This window comes from Bombyx mandarina, chromosome 11 (assembly GCF_030267445.1).
Source record: "Bombyx mandarina strain Sakado chromosome 11, ASM3026744v2".
Taxonomy (NCBI): Eukaryota; Metazoa; Arthropoda; class Insecta; order Lepidoptera; family Bombycidae; genus Bombyx; species Bombyx mandarina.
The window spans coordinates 16,251,429-16,277,901 of NC_143218.1; the positions used below are offsets into that span (position 1 = coordinate 16,251,429).

The 26,473-nt window shown below is 36.7% G+C and overlaps 1 protein-coding gene across 1 annotated transcript in view; it reads right to left on the reverse strand.

Moving 5' to 3' along the window:
* The window catches only part of LOC114241372 (GTP-binding protein Rhes), a 53,726-nt gene extending 28,113 nt beyond the window's left edge, over positions 1 to 25,613 (reverse strand). Inside the window, exon 1 of the mRNA XM_028172187.2 lies at positions 23,844 to 25,613. Coding sequence (XP_028027988.2) covers positions 23,844 to 24,181 — 338 coding nt within the window. The 5' untranslated portion in view covers positions 24,182 to 25,613. The remainder of the gene's footprint in view (positions 1 to 23,843) is intronic.
* Positions 25,614 to 26,473: the final 860 nt, after the last annotated feature.

Here is a 26,473-nt window from a genome sequence, read left to right on the forward strand (position 1 = left end):
TAGTCAACAAGTTCAAAAACGTGTTAAATAGACATAAAGCTCCTAAAAATATGTACGATAGCTCATTGGATGCGGAATGATGTCTACAAAAATGTTTTTTAAGGGCTTATTAGCACATAAAAAATTGCGATTGTTATAAACAAAATAAAATTTAAAAAAAAGGAATTTGGTTTTTCCTTAATAATTTCTAAAAAAATGATATTTAAGGAATTTTGAAAAAAGATCCTGAAAGAGGAGGAAATTTCCAATAAAAAAGTCCCAACTCCCGGAATTCTATCTCTATTATTTATAAAAAAAATTTAACGCTGAAAATAGCGCTCCGCGAGGTCGTTACGGCAAAGGCGCGCCGTCAAAAAAGCCGATATATCACCTAAAATAATTTTTTTATAGTATTAAATAACAATTTAAAAATTTGAATAAATTATGGTGTAATCTAAACACTTGAACGAAAAAAACCTCGGTGAAAAAAAAATTTTATATCGATTTTTCAAAAATTTACACCATTGTTAATTAACTAACTTTTTTCCAGTCTCTGTTTTTATAAATTACGGTATAAAAGTTTCAATAATTCATCTATAATTTTTTCCCTTCGTGGAGCTCTTATCATTTAAGTACTTAATAAAGAAATGCAAAAAAAATTTTTAATCTTTATTATTTTGATAATTATAATTTTTTTTAATTAACAAAAAATTAAATTTCTAAAAAATGTTATGAAAAATAGTTTTTTTCCGTAATATCTTAATAGTGCTGTTTTTTGCATCTACCATAGGTATTAATTAACATTTAAAAAAATAAATTACGCTATTTGTTAAGAAATTGTTTATAAACAAATAAACTATTTTGGGATTTTTTTAAAAAAAATTTTTACCGTCTTATTGTATAGGTGAAATAATGATTTTTAAAAAAAAAATTTTTTCTTAAATAAATGTTTTAATTGTTTAAAATCGTTTTTTTCATATTTCAATTGTTTAAATAATTAGTAATGTAAATGAGGTAAGTATAAATTAAAACTAGTGTATTATTTAAACAAAATTATATATTTCTATGATTTATACGTAATTAGAAAGATATTTTATCATAGAACAAAAAAGTTTTTGGGTCCGTAGCTGTATCTATATTATTCAACAAATTATAAGCTATGAAATTTCAAAAAATATCAAAAAAATCTTAAATTTTTATAAACAAATGCTTATAACTGATAAACAATAGTTACAGGATCGATTTTGAATTTATTTTAAAGATAAATAAATCCTTTATAAAAATGACCTGAGTGTCCTTTACCGTATCTCTTATAGTTTAAAAGTTATAACAGTTTATAACTTGACAAATTATGTAACGGCTGTAATTTCATTATCATATAATATCTAAAAATGCTATAAAAAATACAAATTTATTTTTTCTATATTTTGTTATGTATGGTTGTTTTTGTTATTTTTTGTAGTTTTCGAAAAAAAATATAACGATAAATATTAATTTTTTATAACAAATTGTTAAGTTAATAAACAATGAAATTATTTATAAAAAAATGTATTTGTTTGTCAATCCGCTGAAAAGAGTCAATGATGATTTTTAAGAAAAAAATAATTTCTTAACTAATTATTTAAACAATTGAAATATGAAAAAAACGATTTTAAACAATTAAAACATTTATTTAAGAATATTTTTTTTAAAAAAATCATTATTTCACCTATACAATAAGACGGTAAATTTTTTTTTTTTAAAAATCCCAAAATAATTTATTTGTTTATAAACAATTTCTTAACAAGTTGCGTAATTTTTTTTTTAATGTTAATTAATACCTATGGTAGATGCAAAAACAGCAATATTAAGATATTACGGAAAAAAACTATTTTTCATAACATTTTTTAGAAATTTAATTTTTTGTTAATTAAAAAAAATTATAATTATCAAAATAATAAAGATTAAAATTTTTTTTTTGCATTTCTTTATTAAGTACTTAAATGATAAGAGCTCCACGAAGGGAAAAAATTATAGATGAATTATTGAAAATTTTATACCGTAATTTATAAAAACAGAGATTGGAAAAAAGTTAGTTAATTAACAATGGTGTAAATTTTTTAAAAATCGATATAATTTTTTTTTTTTCACCGAGGTTTTTTTCGTTCAAGTGTTTAGATTACACCATAATTTATTCAAATTTTTAAATTGTTATTTAATACTATAAAAAAAATATTTTAGGTGATATACCGGCTTTTTAGACGGCGCGCCTATGCCGTAACGACCTCGCGGAGCGCTATTTTCAGCGTTAAAAAAAATTTATAAATAATAGAGATAGAATTCCGGGAGTTGGGACTTTTTTATTGGAAATTTCCTCCTCTTTCAGGATCTTTTTTCAAAATTCCTTAAATATCATTTTTTTAGAAATTATTAAGGAAAAACCAAATTCCTTTTTTTTTTAATCTTATTTTGTTTATAACAATCGCAATTTTTTATGTGCTAATAAGCCCTTAAAAACATTTTTGTAGACATCATTCCGCATCCAATGAGCTATCGTACATATTTTTAGGAGCTTTATGTCTATTTAACACGTTTTTGAACTTGTTGACTAGACTAAATGAGACGTGCGCAGGCGCGACAGTCGCATACACAAGCGAGTAGTGTATAATACCTTTCTCTTTCTCCCTCTTTCTTTTCGTTCTCTCATCCCTTCTCTCTCTATTTATTATTTATATATTTTAATGGATATAAGTATGTATATCAGTCTCTGGTCTCTATAACACAGATAATCTCAATTTGGATGACTTTAAGAATAATAAGTAACCTTCTTCCCGATTTTTATTATTGTTTGTACCTGACCAGTGGTTTAACAATTAAATGCATTATTTATTTACTGACTAGTATTTTTTTTGCTCTTTTACGGAGACGAGCATACAGTCCACCTGATGGTGAGCGGTTACCGTCGCCCTTGGACTTCAGCAATGCCAGGGACAGAGCCAAGCCACTGCTTACTGTAAGCCTCGTTTGCAGTAGAACGTGTCATAGCGCTCACGACACACCTTGGAGGGGAGTTAATTCCAAAGCCGGATGCTACGTGGAAAAAAAGGTCTGTGGAAACGCACCAGAGCCAAGCCGCTGCCTACCAATAGCCAAGCCACTGCCTACCATATTAAATTATCCGTATCGTTAGTCCAACAAGATATGTAAGGTAAGCTGGGTAAGTTGACCAACTAATGTTGTAACGATCTATGCTTTAATCTGCTACGTTATAGGGATACACCATTGTTGGCTGGTTACGAATAAAACATCCTGTTATACGTGTCGTAGATTGTTATATTCTCGCAAGCAACCTCAGATGTGGTTCGCGTAAATAAATGTTTCGTCGACTTGTTTGTGTACTTAAGTTTCTGTGTGTCAAAATATCTTGCAAAATATGTTGCATATAAAAAATTTACATTCCGACTTGGCGTTGTGAGAAAAAGTCCACTTTGAGAAGATGGTACGACATGAAAACCCTCTTGTCGTGGCCGCCGGTAATTACATACCCGATCCAGTGGACCGAATAGTAAACAGTCGACGTCGCCCTAAGCATGTCATTACCGATCCTCCCGATCAATTAACTGTGCTTTTTGGTACATCAAGCACCGGTCACCGTCCTCGCCGAAGCCGTCGCTTGCGCCGAAGGGCTCGACGAGTAAATTAACCCATAGACACCGCCCATTAAGTTTCTCGCCGGATCTTCTCAGTGGGTCGCGTTTCCGATCCGGTGGCAGATTCTGCGAAGCACTGCTCTTGCTAGGGCCAGTGCTAGCAACACTCCAGTTTCAGCCCCGTGAGCTCACCTACACACGTTAGGGTGAAGCTGAAACAGCCTCTCAAGGCTATCAGCATAGGTAGGAAAAAAAGACACATGATACGTCCAACTTCGTCGCGTTTAAACTGGCAATTTAAAGTTGAACCCCGTGAGCTCACCTACTAGTTTCGTGAATCTAGAGGTTACTAGAATAGGCTAGAGAAAAAAAAAGAGAGAATATAAACTTTCTGTTCATTTGTTAAAAGTCGATTTCGTAAATTGAAATCGATTTTAGGTACATAACTGCTGATATTTTTGACTCGATTTAGTTAACTTCGTAGTCAATTTGGGAACTAGATCCGAATAAAAACCAGACTCCCGTATACCTTACCCACTCGTACCCAATTTAATAACGATTACATCTCCAAGTTCCACTTACCTTGCTTCTCCCCAATTAGCAGTATAAAATTATATAATAATGTTTTCATGTGCTATGTATGTACATATTTGTGAAGCCAAAAAGAACTTGAATCATACTTGTTTTCTTCGTTAGTTCATTTTATTGGCGGCGTCATCCCCGGATGCTTAGCAATTGCTGCATCCCGTGGGCACAACATAAATTTGAGCCCCTTGAAACTTAAGAAAATTTTAATCCGCAAACCGTACTATGCACGAGAGAAAACTGGACAGAAAAAATGATAAAGAAACTAACTTTGGATAATAGTTCGAATAATTAAACGTCTTATTAATTCTAGATAGTTGATGATATAACTACGTATAAAAATAGTACAGAAAGAAAATACCAAAGAGTACTGAGAGCAAACGGGTGATGGTGACCAAATAATATGCGATACGCATGTCATTCTATCTCGGAGTTTTGTCTATTAAAAAAATACTAGTGGTCCCGCAGTAGTCGAAATTCGACTATAATCAATTGGAATTGTCAGTTTGTACACTATTATGATTGTATTTTATACTTCTACAATCACAAATTTCACCAAGACTACATTATAAAAAATATTACAAAGACAAACCATATTTAAGCTATTCTCAATTTGACAACAGACGTCAAGAACAAAAGTTTGACAATAAATAGTATGCATGCGTGTGTGCGTCAAATACATGGTATGTAGTGTGTGTAATGTTTTCTTTATTGATTTAATGTATCTTTTATGCATTGTTTTAAAAAAATATTAGCATTGTGCACTTCTTCTCTATATTCTCTATAAAGGTGGAAAATTTCATACTCCTCCGTCCGCGCAATTTTTGTAAAAAGGGATACAAAGTTTTTGCTTCACGTATTAATATATAGATAATTATTAATGTCAATATGTACGTTATGTTTTATTTCTTTAATTTCTATGTTCATATACCACTACTTTGTTGTGTTGTATAGCTACAAAATAAGATTATTTATACCTTTAAATAATCGATTTTCATAAGTTTCCAGTTAGATCCTGCAAAAAGAGGAATAAAAGAAAATTGTATGTTTATTAGCTTCGCTCAGATTATAACATATGAAGATATTGGTAACGTTAAATCTACATCAATCTCCCCTACAATGAGTTGCACAATATTAAATCAATTCAAAGTTTGAGCAGTTACTAATAGCTAGGTATTAGACTAGACCTTTCGGCCATTTAGTATTTAGCCAAAGTAGTAGCGAAATGTTTACCGTCCGGAAATTTTTCATCACAACAATGTCTTATAAAGTACTGTCGCTTATTTATTTAGGTCGGTCTAAAATCTCGGAAGCTCCTCCCGGGCTGTTTACATTGAATAAGTAACATCCCTTTGTGCGTAATATTTAGATGTGTGGGCAGGAAGCGCTTTGAACTATTCTGCGGGAACTTGACATTTTGTTCTTCGTCCATTTTGTCATAGGTCTAAATTGAAAATTCCGGATATTCGATACAGTACATGCTCTGTAGTGCAACATGTTCGCTAGTTACTAGATAATCAAATACTTTCTGGGTATATATGCAAAGTGAATTCAACGAATCCATCAGACTTTTGGATTGGATCGAAATAGGGAGAAAATTCGGTTTTGAGTGATCGACAGTCGAAACATAGGCGAGATACAAGATTGTTTTCTTTTGTACGAAAAATGATCATGTTATAATTAATGAAAAAAACTGAGACTTACTAAATTTAATTAAAGAAAAGATAGATTACAGTAGATACAATAAATAAAATTACTTGGCCAAAATTGCCGATTTGCAAACTGCTCTAAGGAGATTGAATCAACGCGGATTGAATCGCATATTCAAGTATTTATTTTACAACGTTACTGTCAATCAATGCATTATCGACAACATACTGAGGGCTGGTGAAAATAAAAAAAACCATATTGACCGTAATTGAGCTTTGATAATGGCAAAAGCGAATCAATTTACATAGGTTTATTAATGGTCGATTTGTACAGACTCTGAATGACTTCTATATCATCGTTAAATTAAATTAAAATATAATTTATTATAGAAACCAGTCCATACGTGTACACGAGTACATAGAGTTATTGAATGAGGTCTCAAAGACTAAAGAGTCGATCCAAATATTTCACTTAGAGCTGGAAACAGCACGTTATTTTATGACAAGAAAAACTCTCTTCATTTTTTTTTTAAATATAATTGACCGCTTTCGTACCAGCCGTAGTAATCTCGTTATTCGCCAGGCGCACGGGTAAAATAATTAGAACGCCATTGATTTATTTTTATTGAAAAATAATCCGTTTATTTGAAAAAAGGTTTTGTTATTGAGTTGTTTTTAAGTAGAACAAAACATTTTACGCTGCAATGTATAAGGCTTGAATTACATGTTTTGATTTAATATTTTAAAGGATTTTTTAACTACATGCGTGGACGTGCCTATGTACGTGGTCACTTGATTTTAAACTGTTATATATGTGAAAGTGAAGCCTTAAGACTCGATATCGTCTAATGAACATGATACTAACTATACTTGTAACTATACTTGAGACCTTAGAACTTAGATCTCAGAGTGGCGCATTTACGTAGTAGATGTGTATGGGCTCCACTAACCACTTAACACCAGATGGGCTGTGAGCTCGTACACCCATCTAAGGAATAAAAAAATAACTATGATCAGTAATTTCATTTAATAATATATGCTTTAAGCATACAATTCATCTACAAATAAATTCAATCGGCCGTTCTTAGAGTGCACAAAATTCTGTTTACCAAATAGACCAATTAATGAAATCCCCGTTCTGTAACGTTGTGGCGAAGCTTTAATCCGGTTTTCGCAATAGCCGGATCACAGTCGATTTTGAACATTGTCCCAATCAATTTTAAGCCTAAAACTATGGTTAGGCTTAAAATTGATTTGAACATTAGATTAGTTTTTTTGTAACAAACTATTTGCTTAAAACACAGGCGAATTTAAACCATTACCGATTTTTTTTATCTGGTGCCTCTATTATAACTTTGTCTCAACTTTGTTTATCGCCTCTATCTAAAAGATTATAATATTGAAATATTCGTTGATTTGTTTACATATTGTGGTATAACACACCTTTTACCTGAACTTGGCAATCCGAAAACTTAATTTTATTTTAATTTTATAATTTTTTATAAAAATACCTGGCGCTTAGTAAGATTATTTATTACTACATAAGCCGTACTGTTAGGTTTGTGTGTATTAAATTAGACTGCAGATTCCATACATGAATGTTTTGTAAATCATGTTACATCTTTTTCGATGATGTAGTATCTAAATATTAATACGTGAAGCAAAAACTTTGTATGCCTTTTGACGAAAATCGCGTGGACGGAGGAGTATGGAATTTCCCACACATATAGAGAATATAGAAGAGAAGTGCACAATGCTAATAATTTTTTTTAAATAATGCATTAAAGATACATTAAATCAATAAAGAAAACATTACACACACTACACACCATGTATTTGACGCACACATGCACGCATACTATTTATTGTCAAACTTTTGTTCTTAACGTCTGTGGTCAAATTGAGAATTGATTAAATATTGTTTGTCTTTATTAATATTTTTTTATAGTGTAGCCTTGGCGAAATTTGTGATTATAGAAGTATAAAATACACTCATAACAGTGTACAAACTTATTATACAATTCCAATTAATTATAGTCGAATTTTGACTACTGCGGGACCTATAGTTTCGTATTAATTATCCTTCGCACTTGGTCCAAATTCGACCAAAATCGTTGACATCTCAGAAATAAATTATTTTTTTATTGTCTCGTGTTTTTTATTGTCATTTTATTATTTACGACGTTTCGAAAACATTACAGTTCTTGTTCTTGTTCTGTGGCCTATAGACGACTGTGAAAGTCGAAAATAATATAAACGAAATTAAATAGTAATAGTAGTTAAAGTGAAACTTTTTCTTCTGTGTGTTGCATGTCGCGTGACGGTCGGCCGCAGAGACCGTGTAGTGTATAGACTATTACTCATTTGTGTCAGTGCTCCACGCTAATTTGTTTTTGTTTTTGTTAGTGTTTAATTTAAATGTTGTTTATCAGAGTTAAATGTCTATAATTTGAAAAAAAGTTTCACTGTGGTTTCATAAAACCACACAATCCTTTTTAATTATGTCTACGACTCACGAAATATGAACAATAAATATTAAAGACCAAGGGAATTTTTGTGACCATTCGCCTGATTTTTTTAGAGTTTTTTTTTTTATATATTAATCGGAACGATAAAATCTGTGGTTTTGGCGTGGTGATTAATATCTTGGCACGTCTGCAAATCATTTTGTGTGTTTCCGCATGCCATTTTCTTCTTCGTCGCTTTCTTCATTCCCCTTTCATTTCTTCTTTCAACTTCCCTGAAAGTTGACCGTGGCCTTCTCGTGAGCTGCTCCCACTTCGCCAATCCTCAGCTTCTCGAATGGCGGTTGCGGCTCTCAATCCTCCGACTGCGACTCATACTCCGCATGCAATATCGTTAGCCAGTTAATAAGAAAAAACGTCGAGACTGAAAAGACGTTGGACTGTGTCCGTTTTCTAGTTCTATACGACTTCCCTAAAAAAGGACTCGCAACTTATAAACCTAAATTCCTTAAAATTTACAATTCTCCATAGTCGGTGGTCGTGCGTATGACGCGTATAAGCCCACATGAGTATGTACCACTATCCTATCTATTTGTACATAGCCTGTTAACAATAGTTAAACAATATAAGGTGATACCTATGGTTCCCGATAAGCACTTATAAGTAGATCGTGTTTATTTTGAAAGTGGCAAATAACATTTAGTGTTGGGTCCAAAAAAAAAAGTAGATCGTGAGCTCGTTGATAATTTAAAAAATAGCATTCTGACCTCAATGTTCAAGGTTCTGCGGCTATTTGACAAAACCCGTTATATGTGTAAATATTCGTTCCGATTCACAGAAAAACGCTTAGCTACCACGAAATTATTGGTTTAGGAGATTGCCGCGTGATTCAGATGATACTCGTACGTACATCCAAATATGGGAATTACGTCAATGTAAATACCGAGTATTTTTGACGTCATCCTATACAAATACTAAACAAAAAAAAACGAATTTCGTTTTATGTCAAGACAGTGGCAGTGAAACTCTGCACAATTGAATGTTTGTCTGGCTACCGTCAACCGGAGACATTCGGAACTAATTAATCCGATTAGCAAACGTAAAATCCCATAGCGTTGATTAAATTCTGGCTCTTTTCAAGCCAACATCAATAGACACATAGATTATTTACTTTATGTTACATAAATATATGCACAAGAAAAGTCCGCACCCTGTAGTCCGTTTATTATCCCAATGACATTTGACGCGTCGCGATCCCGCCAAAAATATTAACCTCACTGCCCTGCCACATAATCCTTTTGCCATATCTTATATCGAATACCCACTCTATATTTTGTAAATTGTTTAAGGGTGTAACTAGATGTGTTATCAAAAAAACATTGTGTAAATGATCTCGTTAATTGTGATCTTTCTTCGTGATATTCAATAATTTTACATTCTTGTAATGATTTTTTCGAGATACTAGAAGAGAGTTCGCCCTAAAAGTCTCTGGGAGGACACTGTCATTAAGCATAGTGGTTTCAGTAGCGATAATCCGATGGCCAAAAAGACACGAAGGGATAATCCCAAATATTCATCAGGATTCAAGGAGCATTTGGTTAAAAATACACATAACACCAAGATCTCTTCGTCAGATCTGATTAGATGTTCGGATATGCGGCTGTAGTTTCGGGCTTCTACAACCACGTCCCTATCCGTCTATATTTCTAATTTTAATTGTCAAGAACTATCCTAATTTCCTAATGAAATTACTGTTAGTAGGGCGTTTTATGAGCGAACACGGGTAGGTACCACATCGCTGCTTATTTTTGCCGTGAGGTACTAGTGTGTAGCAGTTTGAGGAGTAGGGCAGCTGTTGTACTGTAAAACTGACACTTAGCACTCATGACTCAATGTGGCTCATTTACGTTGTTAATGTCTATGAGCCGTGAGCTAGTCCAGTTTTCCAATCACTAAAAAATATATCAAAACCCAAGATTGGATTTTTAATCTATGTAAGCATTTTCAGTACTGAACAATTCAACGGAACAATTTAGCCCCCTCACTCCTATTTCAAATTACCATTAATCTAATGCGCAAGAAGTTACACGTAATAATCGCTGACGACACAAATAACTGAAATTCCTTTTTATTTTTTTTATTGCTTATGTTGGTGGACGAGCTCACAGCCCACCTGATGTTAAGTGGTTACTGGAACCCATAGACATCCACGACGTAAATGCGCCATCCACCTTGAGATATAAGTTCTAAGGTCTCAGTATAGTTACAACGGCTGCCCCACCCTTCAAACCGAAACGCATTACTGCTTCACGGCAGAAATAGGCAGGGCGGTGGTACCTACCCGCGCGGACTCACAAGAGGTCCTACCACCAGTAATTACGCAAATTATAATTTTGCGGGTTTCATTTTTATTACACGATGTTATTCCTTCACCGTGGAAGTCAATCGTGAACATTTGTTGAGTACGTATTTAATTAGAAAAATTGGTACCCGCCTGCGGGATTCGAACACCGGTGCATCGCTCAACACGAATGCATCGGACGTCTTATCCCTTAGGCCACGATGACTTCAAACTTCACTTGACTTTCCCTCGAACTACATACCTGATGTTGCTACATGAAAATTCAAGTTCAAACGTACACCAGCCGCTTATCGTGCACAAAAACAAATTATAGACATAAACCGCTCGCTATCAACCGGCGACATCTTGAACAGGTTAAGCCGGCTTTTAGCTGCGGAAACCGGGTAATGGCGTCGCTTCGTTTCACATTGTTATCTTATTGATGTAACGACTAGATTTTTGTTTGATTAGAAGTTTTGCATATTTAAACAAGTTTTCGTATGAGATAAGTCATATTCTCAATAACATCGTGTATTAAAAAATCAAACCCGCAAAATTATAATTTGCGTAATTACAGGTTTTAGGACATCTTATGAGTCCGCATGGGTAGGTACCACCACCCTGCCTCTTTCTGCCGTGAAGCCGTAATGCGTTTCGGTTTGAAGGATGGGGCAGCCGTTATAACTATACTGAGACCTTCGAACTCATATCTCAAGGTGGGTGGCAGCCTTTACGTTGTAGATATCTATGGGCTCCAGTAACCTCTTAACACCAGGTGGGCTGTTAGCTCACCCATCTATGCAATAAAAAAATAATAAATAAATAAAAATAGAATAAGAACCGTGCAATTACACTTAAAATGTGCTATTGTGATCAGGAGCAATAAAAAAGTACATTTCAACATTAACATTATTTATTGTCTATTATTTTTGATTTTGTATTTTTTTTAAAAATCTTGTAAACTTCAACATCACAAGCGCCCAACGAACTACCAGAAAAGCCCTTAACAGACACTTATATCGTTGAATTTAGAAGGTGCAAAACTGGAATAAATGTTTTTATAAAATATAGTTATTTTATAGCAGCAGATAATTTTTTTTATTAAACCTTTCCCTTGCCACCAGCAGTGAGGAGGTCGAAATCGTATTCTGCACATTCAGATTTATGAACAGACAAACTAGTGTCATGAACATCCTTTGAACATAATTTAAGTCTAGAGCAGACGGCTCAATAATGAATGGTCGGATACGATGAGACACAGAATACCCATGGGCATAGTCGAGACGCTAACTAACCTTAATAAAGAAGTAATACAGTACCTACAAAGCAACATAACTTCTAAATAAACGAAAGAATTTCCGTTCGTGACATAGGACAGTGAAGTTACTCAATGTCTAATATGAACTATGAAGATTTAGCGGGTTTTTTTTTTAAATATACATATTTTGTTTTTAATACTACGAGTAAACTATTTTTTCTTAATGCAAAACAAATTTAATTAATAATTAGTTAGTTTGAATCTTAAAATCAAGAATGGCTTCGAAATTTTGCTAACGCCAATTTTCCCGGCGTTTTCAGCAATGGCAGCTTAGAGCCGGATAATCTGGCTGCAAACGCGTACCCGGTAATGGCATGATAAACATTACGTCGAGGCATTAATTAAATATGGTAATTAATACTTGACAACACTATGAAATTTTCATGAATCCGCATCGAACATTGGTGTGGAAATTTGTCTTTTTATCTAGATCGGTACGTAATAAATATTTTTGTTTAATTTACTAGTTTATTGTATGAATTTATATTTTAATAAAACGCTTTTAATAAAACTAGAGGTCCCGCAGTAGTCGAAATTCGACTATAATTTTGGGGGCCAGGTCGGTCGTATGTACCGGGTACGGTGGGACCCTTCATCGTTTTCCGGTGGTGCGTGGTGTTCCGCAGGGGTCGGTTCTCGGCCCCCTCTTGTGGAATATCGGGTACGACTGGGTGCTGAGGGGCGCCCTCCTCCCGTGCCTCCGCGTTATTTGTTACGCGGACGTCACGTTGGTCGTGGCCCGGGGGGATGATTATAGGGAGTCTGCCCGTCTCGCCACAGCGGGAGTGGCCCTCATCGTCGGAAGGATAAGGAGGCTGGGTCTCGACGTGGCGCTCAGTAAATCCGAGGCTCTGTGGTTTCACGGGCCGCGGAGGGCGCCACCCGTTGACACCCACATCGTGGTTGGAGGTGTCCGGATAGGGGTCGGGGTGCAGTTGAAGTACCTCGGCCTCGTGTTGGACAGCCGGTGGGCTTTTCGTGCTCACTTTGCGGAGCTGGTCCCCCGATTGATGAGGACGGCCGGTTCTTTGAGCCGGCTGCTCCCGAATATTGGGGGACCGGATCAGGTTGTGCGCCGCCTCTACGCGGGGGTGGTGCGATCGATGGCCCTGTACGGTGCACCTGTGTGGGCTGAGCCGCGCAACCGGGCCACTATGGCTCGGTTCCTGCGCCGGCCGCAGCGCACCATTGCCATCAGGGTCATCCGCGGATATCGCACCGTCTCCTTCGAGGCGGCGTGTGTTTTGGCGGGGACGCCGCCATGGGAGCTGGAGGCGGAGTCGCTCGCTGCCGACTATCGGTGGCGCAGCGAGCTTCGTGCTCGGGGCGTGGCGCGTCTCCCCGAAAGTGAGCTGCGGGCGCGGAAGGCCCATTCTCGGCGGTCCGTGCTCGAGTCGTGGTCGAGGCGATTGGCCAACCCCACGTGGGGGCTACGGACCGTCGAGGCGGTTTACCCGGTCTTTGATGACTGGGTGAATCGTGGCGAGGGACGTCTCACCTTTCGTCTGGTGCAGGTGCTGACCGGGCACGGATGCTTCGGGAAGTACCTGCGCCGGATAGGGGCTGAGCCGACGACGAGGTGTCACCATTGTGGACACGACCTGGACACGGCGGAGCATACGCTCGCTGTCTGCCCCGCTTGGGAGGTGCAGCGCCGTGTCCTGGTCGCAAAGATAGGACCTGACTTGTCGCTGCCTGGCGTCGTGGCGTCGATGCTTGGCAGCGATGAGTCATGGAAGGCTATGCTCGACTTCTGCGAGTGCACCATCTCGCAGAAGGAGGCGGCGGGGCGAGTGAGGGAAAGCTCTCCTCACTACGCAGAAACCCGCCGCCGCCGAGCAGGGGGTCGGGACCGGGGTCGTATCCGTGACCTGGCCCCCTAAGAGCTAGGGGTCCCACCCGTTTTGTGCGGGGAGAGACCCAGACGTGGGGTGGCGTGCTTTGCACGCTCACCCGCAATAGGAAGCCGGGTGATGGTAGACCGCGTTCCCCCGACCACTCTGGGGGAAGGTGTAACGCGGCGCCATCAAAGCGGGCTCTCGGCCCGCTGAACGAGGGAACCGGTGGTCGTGTCGCTGGCGGCCACCGGTCTGGCGTCCGTGGGACGGTGGGATGGATGTAATGTGCTCTGCGTCAACCCTGTCCCGCCGTTTCAATAGCCCCGACTGGGCTCCGGCCCGGTCCGAGGTAGGGCGCCGGCTGTGAGCGGCAGGAGTTTTTAGTGAGGTTCAACTCCCACATACCCCACCTGCCGCGCGGGTGGGGATCCGGCGATTTTCTCCTGTGGAAAAAAAAAAAAAAAAAAAAGTACAAATGAGATGGCATTTCAGACCTTATTTTTGTTGCTTCCATTTTTTTTGTTACTTAGACCATATTATATTAAACAAATATACGATTTTATTGTCGGAGCCAGTTAAAGCTATGGTCCTTTTACAACTTAATCTTCTGCGATAATCGCTTTAAATTTGTAATTCAGAAAGAATAAAACACTAATTGTATTTTCCCGGTTTAAAATGTTATTTTTTTTACTCACTGATCTATAAACTACTAGTCGATTTCAAAATCCACCGGTACATAAAATCAGGAATCAGCTAACATTACCCATTACTGTAGCAGATATATCCGGTGTTACCCGGGTCATGTTATGATGAAAGGTATCGTGTGTGTTAATCTTGGATACAAACTATTTATGTAAAATGATAGCCATACCGATGATGAGGATGATTCTATACTACAATCCGAAATGGATGAATGCTTCGCGGCAAAAATAGGTGGGACGGTGGTACCTACCCGTGTGTGTGGGCTTACTATATCAGTAGTATCAGTAATTACATTACACAAATTAGAAATTTTGCGGCAATTATTTTTATTACACAATACACTAATTATGAAATTACATTAGAAAAAATGGTAGCCGTCTGCGGAATTCGACCATTGAGCCTAGACGCTCAGTTTGAGTAGACCGAGCGTCTTATCTTTTAGGCCAATACGACTTCGATATTGGGATGAGAACTTTCGGCGCAGCTTCCTGAATTCTTTTTGAATAGATAGGTAATCCATCTATTATTCTGCACGTACATAATATGTCTACCAATTAAATATATATCTACCTAACTATATCTATTTCATATGTGTACATAGTGTATGCTCGGGTTAATTGATTAAACAGAACTATTACAGCTCTACTGGTAGTGAATAAATAACCAGTTAACATTATCTTTCAAAAGAGAATAATTTAATGTTTCAGCACATACATTTTTTCATTAAAGTCACAAGAAAATTCCTCTTCTGTGTAACTAATATTTAACTTCGTTAATCATTTCAGAAGATTAAGGAAAATTATGAGTAGGTCAAAACAATGAATTGTGAATTCAACGTACATTTTAACACTCACACATATCCAGAGGCGGCGTAAGGCGTAGGTGACGTGGGCCACTGCCCTCGATCTCGCGGAACGAGGGGCCTCGCTTCAGAACCCACAGATATATATATGTATATGCAAAAAATGTTCTATTCTTAAGGCCACTTTTGGCTTTTATACAGGCCTTTATGGCAGGCCGGGCCACGAATCTATGGATTTACGCATTGTCTCCAAGGGAAATTTCTCCACTGCTTACTCCAAAGATATTTTAAGAGGTTCAATGTCGCCGTGTCGCTTAGAGCAGGCCATGTCCTCTAAAACTGACCATAATTTGAAGTCTAAAGGGTTGAGGTCTGGGCTAGATGAGAGCCAGCGTTCAGCTCTTATAAATTCCGGAACGTTGGTTTCAAGCCAGGCTTGGGTAGTTCGTGCCTTGTGACCAGGTGCAGAGTCCTGCTGGCAAGTCCATGGTATACTTTTAAAAAGTGTATTCCTGAGAGGTTTCACAGCGTGATCCAAGACTGTATCTTGATGCACTGTATCTTGATTAGGCAACGCACTGGCGTAAACGCTGGTGACCGTGGGCGGCGGTGAATCACTTACCATCAGGTGACCCGTCTTGCTCGTTTGCCTCTTAGTTGTTATAAAAAAAAAAAAACTTTGGCTGAAGTTTTCACTCCTTTTTTACAAAAATGTAGTTTTGTGACTCCTTGATTAGACACGTCCCACCAAACCATCACTGACGCAGGATGATGACCACGCTTTAAAAAGCTTTAATTCTCAAATTTTCTTCATAATTCTAATCGCTATATAATATATATAAGGCTATAAGAATTTCACAGGGAACAATAAATAGAACAGGGATGGGGCGAAATATAAATTGCCCACATCAAATTAAGATCCTGCTACGTCACTGCACACATAATAAAAACGTAATGTGTTTCCGTACATAAAGTTCCTTGCGTGGGCATTCTGTAGTGCACAGAGTAACATGCCTTTATCGCTTTGATAATTCACATGTAGCAAAGGTCGGAGGGCGAATGACGTTGAAAGCGTCGTGAGCGCTGAAGGATGTTTACGGAAGATACTTACCTAGTTTATTTAATGAGATTAAAAGGTACAGGCTAGTTTATAGGATACCCTTTTAAACATAGACCTACACAAACACAAAATGAGATGAGCGCCATGTTACGTTTTAGTACAATCTGTGCTTTTCGCAACTGAGGAATATTTTAAAGTTGTTAAAAATTTTAAACATATAGGTAATCTAACACTCTACATAAATTGAAAATCAAAATAGGAAATTATAGTTATGTTTCTTGTGTTAGAGTATAGTAAATATATAATTTTATAATTCTACAGCATTGAAATTCAACTATATCATGACGTATTTTCTATGAAACAAGAAGTTGCCATGTGAATCGATTGAGAAAAATATTTCTTAAGCACAAAACAATTACTGTCTCACGAAAACGTATGTACTCTATTTTATCCATATAATCTAATATATAAAATTCTCGTGTCACAATGTTCGTTCCCGTACTCCTCCGAAACCGCTTGACCGATTCTCATGAAATTTTTTATGCATATTCAGTAAGCCTGAGAATCGGCTACTATCTATTTTTCATACCCCTAAGTGATTAGGGGTATGAAAAATCGTTGGATGCAGGTGGCAATGGACCGGTCGCACTGGAAATCTATTGGAGAGGCCTATGTTCAGCAGTGGACGGCGATAGGCTGAAATGATGAAGTGATTAGGGTTGTCCAACCTTAATTTTTTTTTTTATTTGGACTTTTTTTTGTTATAATGAGGTATTATGTGGTTGAATGAGGTTTTGTTATTTTTATTATATATTCCCTCAACGTTCACAGCGCTACATGCCTCTTTCACTCATTTACCACATCCTTACACACTTGGTTAGTTTTTGTTTCTACACTAGAAATTCCCTAGAAATCTTATATATGGTAAAACAATGTTTGCCGGGACAGCTAGTAATATATAAAAATGAATTGCTGTTCGTTAGTCTCGCTAAAATTCGAGAACGGCTGGACCGATTTGGCTAATTTTGGTCTTGAATTATTCGTGGGAGTCCAGAGAAGGTTTAAAAGGTGAAAAAATATGAAAATGGTCGAAATTATATAAAAACAAACAATTTTGTTTTTTCTTTTGATGAGTCCCCCGTCGGAAGGATTCCTTTTGTTGGTTTTAAGTTTATTTTATACAAAAGTTTAGGTATTTTATTTATCGATTGAGGCACTACGAAGTCTGCCTGGTCAGCTAGTATTAAATAAATACAGAACATCAAACAGAAGCCACCGAAATACCTAGTCTTAAGCTAAGCTAGGGCGCACCAAACTTGCTAGGGTACAATCAAAAGATTGCCCTATTTAAGTTACGACCTAGCTGTTATGAGACGTATTTCTTAATTGCCAATATCGATATTAAACAACATATTCGCAACTCGACACATAAACCCTTCCGAAATGAACAGCTGCGCTAATAGTGATGGGTAATCTATCAATTTTGCAGCTCAACGATCAAAGGTGCGGTGATAACATCAAACTCGATTATACATATATGTACCTCGAATAATTTGTGTGACACGGACACCCCTACAATTTGTCAACGTCGCACTCGCGCCGCGAGTTTTGCCGTCGTGGAACGCGATTCGAGAATATTCTTCCCGCGATTCGTTCGCGCGTCAATCTATACATTAATACGTGAAGCAAAAACTTTGTATCCCTTTTTTACGAAAATTGCGCGAACGGAGGAGTATGAAAATTTCCACACTTATAGAGAATATATAGAAGAAGTGCATAATGCTAATATTTTTTGAAAATAATGCTTATAAGATACATTAAATTAATAAAGAAAACATTACACACACTACCATGTCGTTGACACACACACGTATACTCTTTGTTTATTGTCAAACTTTTGTTATTGCTTAAAGTCTGTAGTCAAATTGTGAATAGGTTAGTATTGTTTATCTTTAATATTACGAATATTTGTCTGTAGTGCAGTCTTTGCGAAATATGTAACAATAGGACCATAATAATATTGAAACTTATAATTTCAATTAATTATAGTCGAATTTCGACTACTGCGGGCCCACTAGTATTGACAAATGGCCGTACTCGAACTTAGACGATGACGGCTGTAGTTTTTGTTTCTAACGAATGAGGTTGATTATCTATCTATCTCTCTTAGGTTTATGAATGATCTTGATTTCGTTCCTTGATTTATTAGTGAATCGAGTTACAGTTCACTCTAAATGTCAATTCGATTAATGAGAAAATGATCGTTTTATTATGGCTAAATTTCAATTATGAAAACTCCTTTTACGATTAGTTCTAGATTTAAATTTAATTTGTGTTTTTATTGTATACTAGCTGATCAGGCAGACTTCGTAGTGCCTCAATCGATAATTATAAGGCCTAAACTTTTGTATAAAATAAACTTAAAACAAACAAAAGAAATTCGTCCGACGGGGACACATCAAAGGAAAAACAAAATTGTTTGTTTTTATATAATTTCGAGCAATTTCATATTTTTTCACCTTTTAAACCTTCTCTGGACTTCCAAGAATAATTCAAGACCAAAATAAGCCAAATCGGTCAAGCCGTTTTCATGTTATGTCGTGACAACGGAAAACGGGTTTCATTTTTATATATATAGATAAGTTGCTGAACGAGGTTCACGGCTTCCCGAGTGTTTTCGCGATAACCATTGCCTTGCGATTGCGAATCAGTTGCATCATCTGGTAATGGGGCACTAAATCAAAGACAGCGTGTTCCTTATCGCGTTATCGTAGTAAGAGTAATAGGCACGTGATATATTCGGCTACAGAAATGGTAATCATTGAACGTCAACGCTTCGGCCAGATGGCAAGGAATTCGCAATTTGGTTCCACGACGCATTGTCATCGCCCACGTTTGATTTATTGCTAGGGTTCGAAATTGTGATATGACGAATATTAAAATATTTTCTATAGTTTTATGCAAACATTATTAATATTAGATTTGTGAGAGAGAGAGAAGGAGAGAGATGTTTAATATACTTTTTTAAATAATATTTTATAATAATTTATTTTTGAGTACCATAGAAGCTTAAATTTTTAATAAACGTTTTCTTATTTTTTAAATGTCTGGACCAGCTCATGGCCCAACTGGTGTTAAGTGATTTCCAGAGCCCACAGAAATCAACAACGTAAATGCCGCTACCCTCCTTGAGACATGAATTCTAAGTCTGAATTATATAGCACAACGGCTGCCTCACCCTTCAAACCTTCAAACGTTGATGTATGTAAAGCCTGTCTTTGCTTGTGTTCGAGAATCTATGCATTAGTGCTACTTTTATCCGATTAAGTCGGAACTTACTCGATGCCTCGGAACAGTGTGGTTAGTGCGAGTTTTTTAACGTCCTCGATAGCGTAAAAGTTAACTAAAATTTGTATGCAGTTGGAACAGCGCCCCTAGCGGCAAACGTAGGCAAACTTTCCAACTCCATACAAATTGAGTTAACTTTTACGCTATCGAGAACGTTAAAAAACTCGCACTAAACACACAGATTACTTATCACAGTACCTAGTGAGATTCCATAGTATCATAGTAAGATTAACTATTAATCAGCGCTCTACAGCCGATACACGAGCAATTTGAACAAAGCGTATCGCGTTTTTACCAATTCAAAGTATCATCGTATGGAACGAAAAACATTTATTTATCAAACAATCTGTCTCGGCAACTGGAACTGTGAATCTTGTATTATTATTATTATTATTTTTATTGCTTAGATGGTTGGACGAGCTCACAGCCCACCTGGTGGAGCCCATAGACATCCACAACGTAAATGCGCCACCCACCTTGAGATATAAGTTCTAAGGTCTCACGTATAGTTACAACGGCTGCCCCACCCTTCAAACCGAAACGCATTACTGCTTCACGGTAGATATAGGCAGGGTGGTGTTACCCACCCGCGCGGACTCACAAGAGGTCCTACCACCAGTAAAAAATTTGATCCTAACAAATTAATTATACATTCTTTTCGAGAGATGAACAAGTGATATCAGATCTTTTTGGGGGAAACCTCTAGAATGATGTCGTATAAATTTTTTAAACTAAGAACAGACAGAGCAGTTTTAATTGCGGCGATAGAAATACCCTCCTTATCAGTACAACAAGTCTTAGTGTAGGTTTAAGACAAATTGAAATACTTCCCGGTGTAAATTTATTATTAATGATTTTAAAACAACGTCCGCAAAAAAATATATTTAAATGTTCACCTGTAAATTTTTTCTTAAATATTGTTACGCACTGCGGTTCGGGATAAATAAAGAATCTACCGGAGTACAACTTAAAACTGTATTCAATACTTAAAACACTGAACAAATACTTCAAAGTTCTCAATTCGCTTCTTCCGCTTCGCTTCAGGTGATCCGTTCGCTATTTCGCTTCGAGTAGTTCCGATTGCTAACTGACTGCGTGCCATCTCTACAACGCTTTTACAGCCCACATCCCTAGAATTATCGAGAAGATTCCACACATTTCTAGTATTGTGTTTCCGCTATCTGACAATAGATGGCGTTGTATTTCTCGAGCGTTCTAGGTGCTATCCTTCGATATTCGTTCGACTATTCGGCGATAGATGGTGTTACTCTTACTAGCGTAACATTATGTATCACACAAAAAAAGCGAATAATATTAGCTCGAAGTCTTGCCTTTCGTTTCACTTTGGGTTTCATTCATTTTCATTCATTTCATTTCTATATTAAGAAACCGATGATATAATCGTTCGGGTTCATGAAAAGTGTAAATCTATTCAAAAATAATAAGCGTGAGGCGAAGCCATTAGGATTATACTAAGACTCGCGAAGACCGCTGAAAAAAGCACTCGAAAAATCGTGTGATTTTCACGTTAAACGAAAAAATAACAACAGCTTCATTATGGTAATAAAGTCAGACAAACGAGCCAATCTGTTGTGCCACAATCGCGTTTTACACCTCTGGCCGCATTTTGTTTTACGATTTTCCAATAATCGTAAAAACTTCTGAACGATTCCAAATTACGTAACTCAAGTTTCAAGTAATGGGACATTATGAATATTTCAAGGTAATTTTCGTTCTTATGATGCGGTTAAATTTTCATAGATATATGGGCCGTCGTCGCGTGATTCGTAAACACATAATACACGTTAAAAAATGATCTGCGTTTTAAAAAGCAAATTAGTTTAAGTTGAACAATTAAGTTTAACTAGAGGTCCCGCAGTAGTCGAAATTTGACTATAATTAATTGGAATTGTAAGTTTGTACACTATTATGATTGTATTTTATACATCTATAATCACAAATTTCGCCAAGGCTACACTATAAAAAATATTAATAAAGACAAACAATATTTAATCTATTCTCAATTTGACCACAGACGTCAAGAACAAAAGTTTGACAATAAATAGTATGCATGCGTGTGTGCGTCAAATACATGGTATGTAGTGTAATGTTTTTTTTATTGATTTCATGTATCTTTTATGCATTATTTTAAAAAAATATTAGCATTGTGCACTTCTTCACTATATTCTCTATAAGTGTGGAAAATTTAATACTCCTCCGTCCGCGCAATTTTCGTAAAAATGGATACAATGTTTTTGCTTCACGTATGAATATATAGATATATGGACAGTAGAGGTAAGGAGCACCGTCTTGTATAGGGGGACAAGTTGAAAAAGTGTCCATCTGTAGACAGCAAGCTATTATTGCGTGACTCACCGAAATAGCGCTAGTGTAGGATGTGGAAATGGTATGAAAATAGCAGTTTTAACCAGAACTAGGTGTTGGTTTTATGGCGCTGTTTTTTAAATATTTCCTTTTGCTACTATGGCACCACCTTAATTGTCTCTTTTCAGCAACACTTTTTAGTACACTGATATGGTGCTCCTTACTTCTATCTAATTTTTCTATCTAATTTTAGTCTTGGCTGTATGTGCTACGTTCCATTTGCCTATTGACGAGGACCAAACAACCAAAGAGATGCCTCAGTCTAAAATTAACCAATAATGAAGGTTTCTTCTACTTTTTTATTGCCTTGAAGTCAGTTATATATAGATTTAAAAAACCGTGAGGTTTATCAATAAATGATATTGTGATTTTTTTTATAAAAGGAACTACCATTTTATTTTCTATTAAATCACAAAAGTGGTTTACCCTAAAGCCCTTCGAACAAAACAAAGAGAAGGAAATCGTTTTGTTCTAAACAATTCTTCTTCTTTAGAATAGAGTTGATTTTTTTAAATACTTTCTAAGTATATTTAAATTTACAGATATGTATTTGCTTTAATCAACACAGAAATGAAACATAACAGACTGGATCAAATGACATTGAGGTTTAACGAACGAAACACTTGTAAATGAATATAACTTAGAGCAACTCATTAAAAATAACCGCGAATGTAAATTTTATTAGACAGATTAGAGATGAAAGCCGACCCGTTGTGGAGTTTATTTATTCATAGGTATGAATGTTGGCGTTAATTAAAACAATGCTCATTTCGTTCGAAATACGTTTCAAAATTAAATTTAGGACTTTCATCTATACTAATATTATAAAGCTGAAGAGTTTGTTTGTTTGAACGCGCTAATCTCAGGAACTACTGGTCCGATTTATTCGAAAAAATATTTCAGTGTTAGATAACCCATTTATTGAGGAAGGCTATAGGCTATATAACATCACGGTAGGGCACAATACAAGTGGAGCACCAATTAATAAGGTTTCAAAATAGGGGTTTAATAGCTCCTTAACATTATATAATTCAAAAATATTTTCACTTTCTACGTAAGTGAAGAGACGGGTAAAATTTAGCGTTATGCAAAAGTAACTATTCCACGCGTGCGAAGTTGCGGGCAAAAGCTAGTTTCTAGATAACATAAACAGTAGTAAATTTCAAATTGTTCTAGATTAAGCTTTAACCGCGTGTCAACTCAAAGTGAGTGTCTATATTCAAGTTCTACTGCATGGGCTAAAGTAACTAATTAATACAAGATTATAAGCTTATCTATATATTAATACGTGAAGCAAAAACTTTGTACCCCTTTTAACGAAAATTGTGCGGACGGAGGAGTATAAAATTTCCCACACTTATAGAGAATATAAAGAAGGAGTGCAGAATGTTAATATTTTTTTAAAATTATGCTTAAAAAATACATTAAATCAATAAAAAAAACATTACACACACTACCATGTATTGGACACACATACGCATGTATACTATTTGTTTATGAGTCTGTGGTCAAATTGAGAATAGATGAAATAATTTTTGTCTTTATTAATATTTGCCTAAAGTGTAGTCTTGGCGTAATCTGTGATTATAGAAGTACCTATAACAGTCTTTAACAATAGAATCATAATAGTATACAAACTTACAATTACTATTAATTATAGTCGAATTTCGACTGTGTATCGGGGGACCATTAGTCTACTCAAATACGTCATAAAATATTGTAACAATCAAAGGCTCACTCACCCCAACATGACAAGTCTGAAGCAGTTCTTTGGTGGAGGCGCGCTTTCCTCGCAGGCTTGGGGCAGAGGTACACTCGGCCCCGGAGACCGCTCAGGTTCCGACTCCTCCACTCCAGCCCCACGTCGGCACAACCACGACGCCCCACACTTATCACGAGCATCTTCAGACGGCGCGGCGAACTGACATTTCCTCGGCGACCGTTGCCGTCCAGTCGACAACGACGACTTCAACGGCGACGGTGGAGCCCTGACCGGACTCGGGGAAGCTCTGACGGGCGACGTAGACTTCACAGGCGAAGACTGCAGCGCCAAACTACCACGCTCAGCCCCGTTCGACATTTCCGTTATCTCAATACGAAACTGTTCATCGTTTATCTAAGCTGTTCGTTTTCCCTTTTTTGTCATATCTCAGGGCCCGGTGTGAATGATTAATGGTGTAGGCGAAATAAAGGTTTTGCTCCGGAATAAATGTTTGTCTATTTTATTGGGATTAAGTAAAATCAAATAGTAATCTGTGTCATATAAAGATATATATAATTTAATAGCTCACTATCAGGGATATAACAATTTTAAGGGATTTTATGACCTGGTAACTAAGACCTTTAAGTCATGTCTTATTTTAATTAAAATTCTTATTTTCATGAAAAATAATAATATGGAGTGAAATAAAATGAAATGAAGATGATTAAGTTGAAACATTAATCAACTGTGATGAAATAAAATAAAATGAGATGATATGGGATGAAACATAATCTCAGTAAAATGGAGATTTTTTAAATGGACTTTTTGAAGGATCCCGTGAAGTTACGTCCAGCGGCTTTGTTTCATTTTCCCACATTTGTGCACTTTCACAGATATTAAACAGTTAATAAACCACCGTTATTACACATTTAAACCTGAAGAAACACTAAATAGACAAAATAAAACAAATCACACAACTACACTCCTCGTGTTCCCGCCAAAAAGTCCATAATATTAATTAATACAGATGCAGACATTTTTTTTCCACAGGTGAAAATCGCCGGATCCCCACCCGCGCGGCAGGTGGGGTATGTGGGAGTTGAACCTCACTAAAAACTCCTGGCGCTCACAACCGGCGCCCTACCCCGGACCGAGCCGGAGCCCAGTCGGGGCTATTGAGACGGCGGGACAGGTTTGACGCAGAGCACATTACATCCATCCCGCCGTCCCACAGACGCAGATGCAGACATAGATAAAAGTGTATTAATTTCAATGTAGAAAGATTATTTAGTTCACAGAAATAAATAAGTACAGGCGCTAACAGAATTGTTTATGCATTCCACCAGCTAACCCTGGTAAGGATTCGATCTGTGTACGTATGCCGCTATCAACTATGTACCTGCGACTAGGTACCTATCATTGCTTCAAAAAAAACGGCGATATTGTAAGCCCGCGGCTAGGACCTCCGTCTGACATATTTCTGGAATATTTTGATCCAGTTTCTAAATTGGGACAGCTGGCATATAAAACAATTGAAACCTAAACGCGAACAATACAAAACGGAAGCGAACTTATTGTTGCCTGCTAGGTTAGCCGTGGGCTGTGCTCGCCAGCTATAGCCAACATTTGTACTAAAAATGTTAGGATCATTTCAAAATAGGCCACACAAAATATACGATGCAAAACGTAGAGAGAATCTATTTCTCTGCGGGGACCTAAAGAATCCGAACGATCCCTGAGAAAAAACTAATCGTTTCAAATTACTTCAGTCTGTATTCTGTAAACGTCACATTGACCAGTTTTATATATAACTAGCGACCCGCCCTCGCTTCGCATCGGAAACATTAAAACAAACATGAAACAAAAAAAACAAAAAAAAAATTAAAAAGTAGCCTATGTTCATCAGGGACAATGTCGGCTTCGAATGGAAAAAGAATTTTTCAAATCGGTCCAGTAGTTTCGGAGCCTATTCGAAACAAACAAACAAACAAATCTTTCCTCTTTATAATATTAGTATAGATATAGATATAGATATAGACTAGCCGTATGTACTCGCCCGCTTTGCTGGGCATTTAAAATTAACATTATTACTTATTGTCATTATTATTAGGGAGTCCAACACTCATATAACTGTTATCCATGAAGTATCCCTAGTACCCTATCCATTAAGTAAATGTATTTTCTACATAGATACCAAGTTTCAAAACAATCGAATGCATGGTGCAGTAGTTATAACGGAACATCCATATACTGGATATACTGGTGGTAGGACCTCTTGTGAGTCCGCACGGGTAAGTACCACCGCCCCGCTTATTTCTGCCGTGAAGCAGTAATGCGTTTCGGTTTGAAGGTTGGGGCAGCCGTTGTGACTATACTGAGACCTTAGAACTTATATCTCAAGGTGGGTGGCGCATTTACGCTGTAGATGTCCATGGGCTCCAGTAACTACTTAACACCAGGTGGGCTGTGAGCTCGTCCACCCAGCCAAGCAATAAAAAAAAAAGTAAACTTAACTGAAATTCAACTAGAAACATCGAACTGTTGATGCTAATACCAAATAAAATGTTTAATTACAAACTTACATTAATTACAAAAATAAACAACACGTATTAAGCGAAATATTACTTAAACCAAATAACTTTTCACTTCTCGAATTATTATTATTTAGAG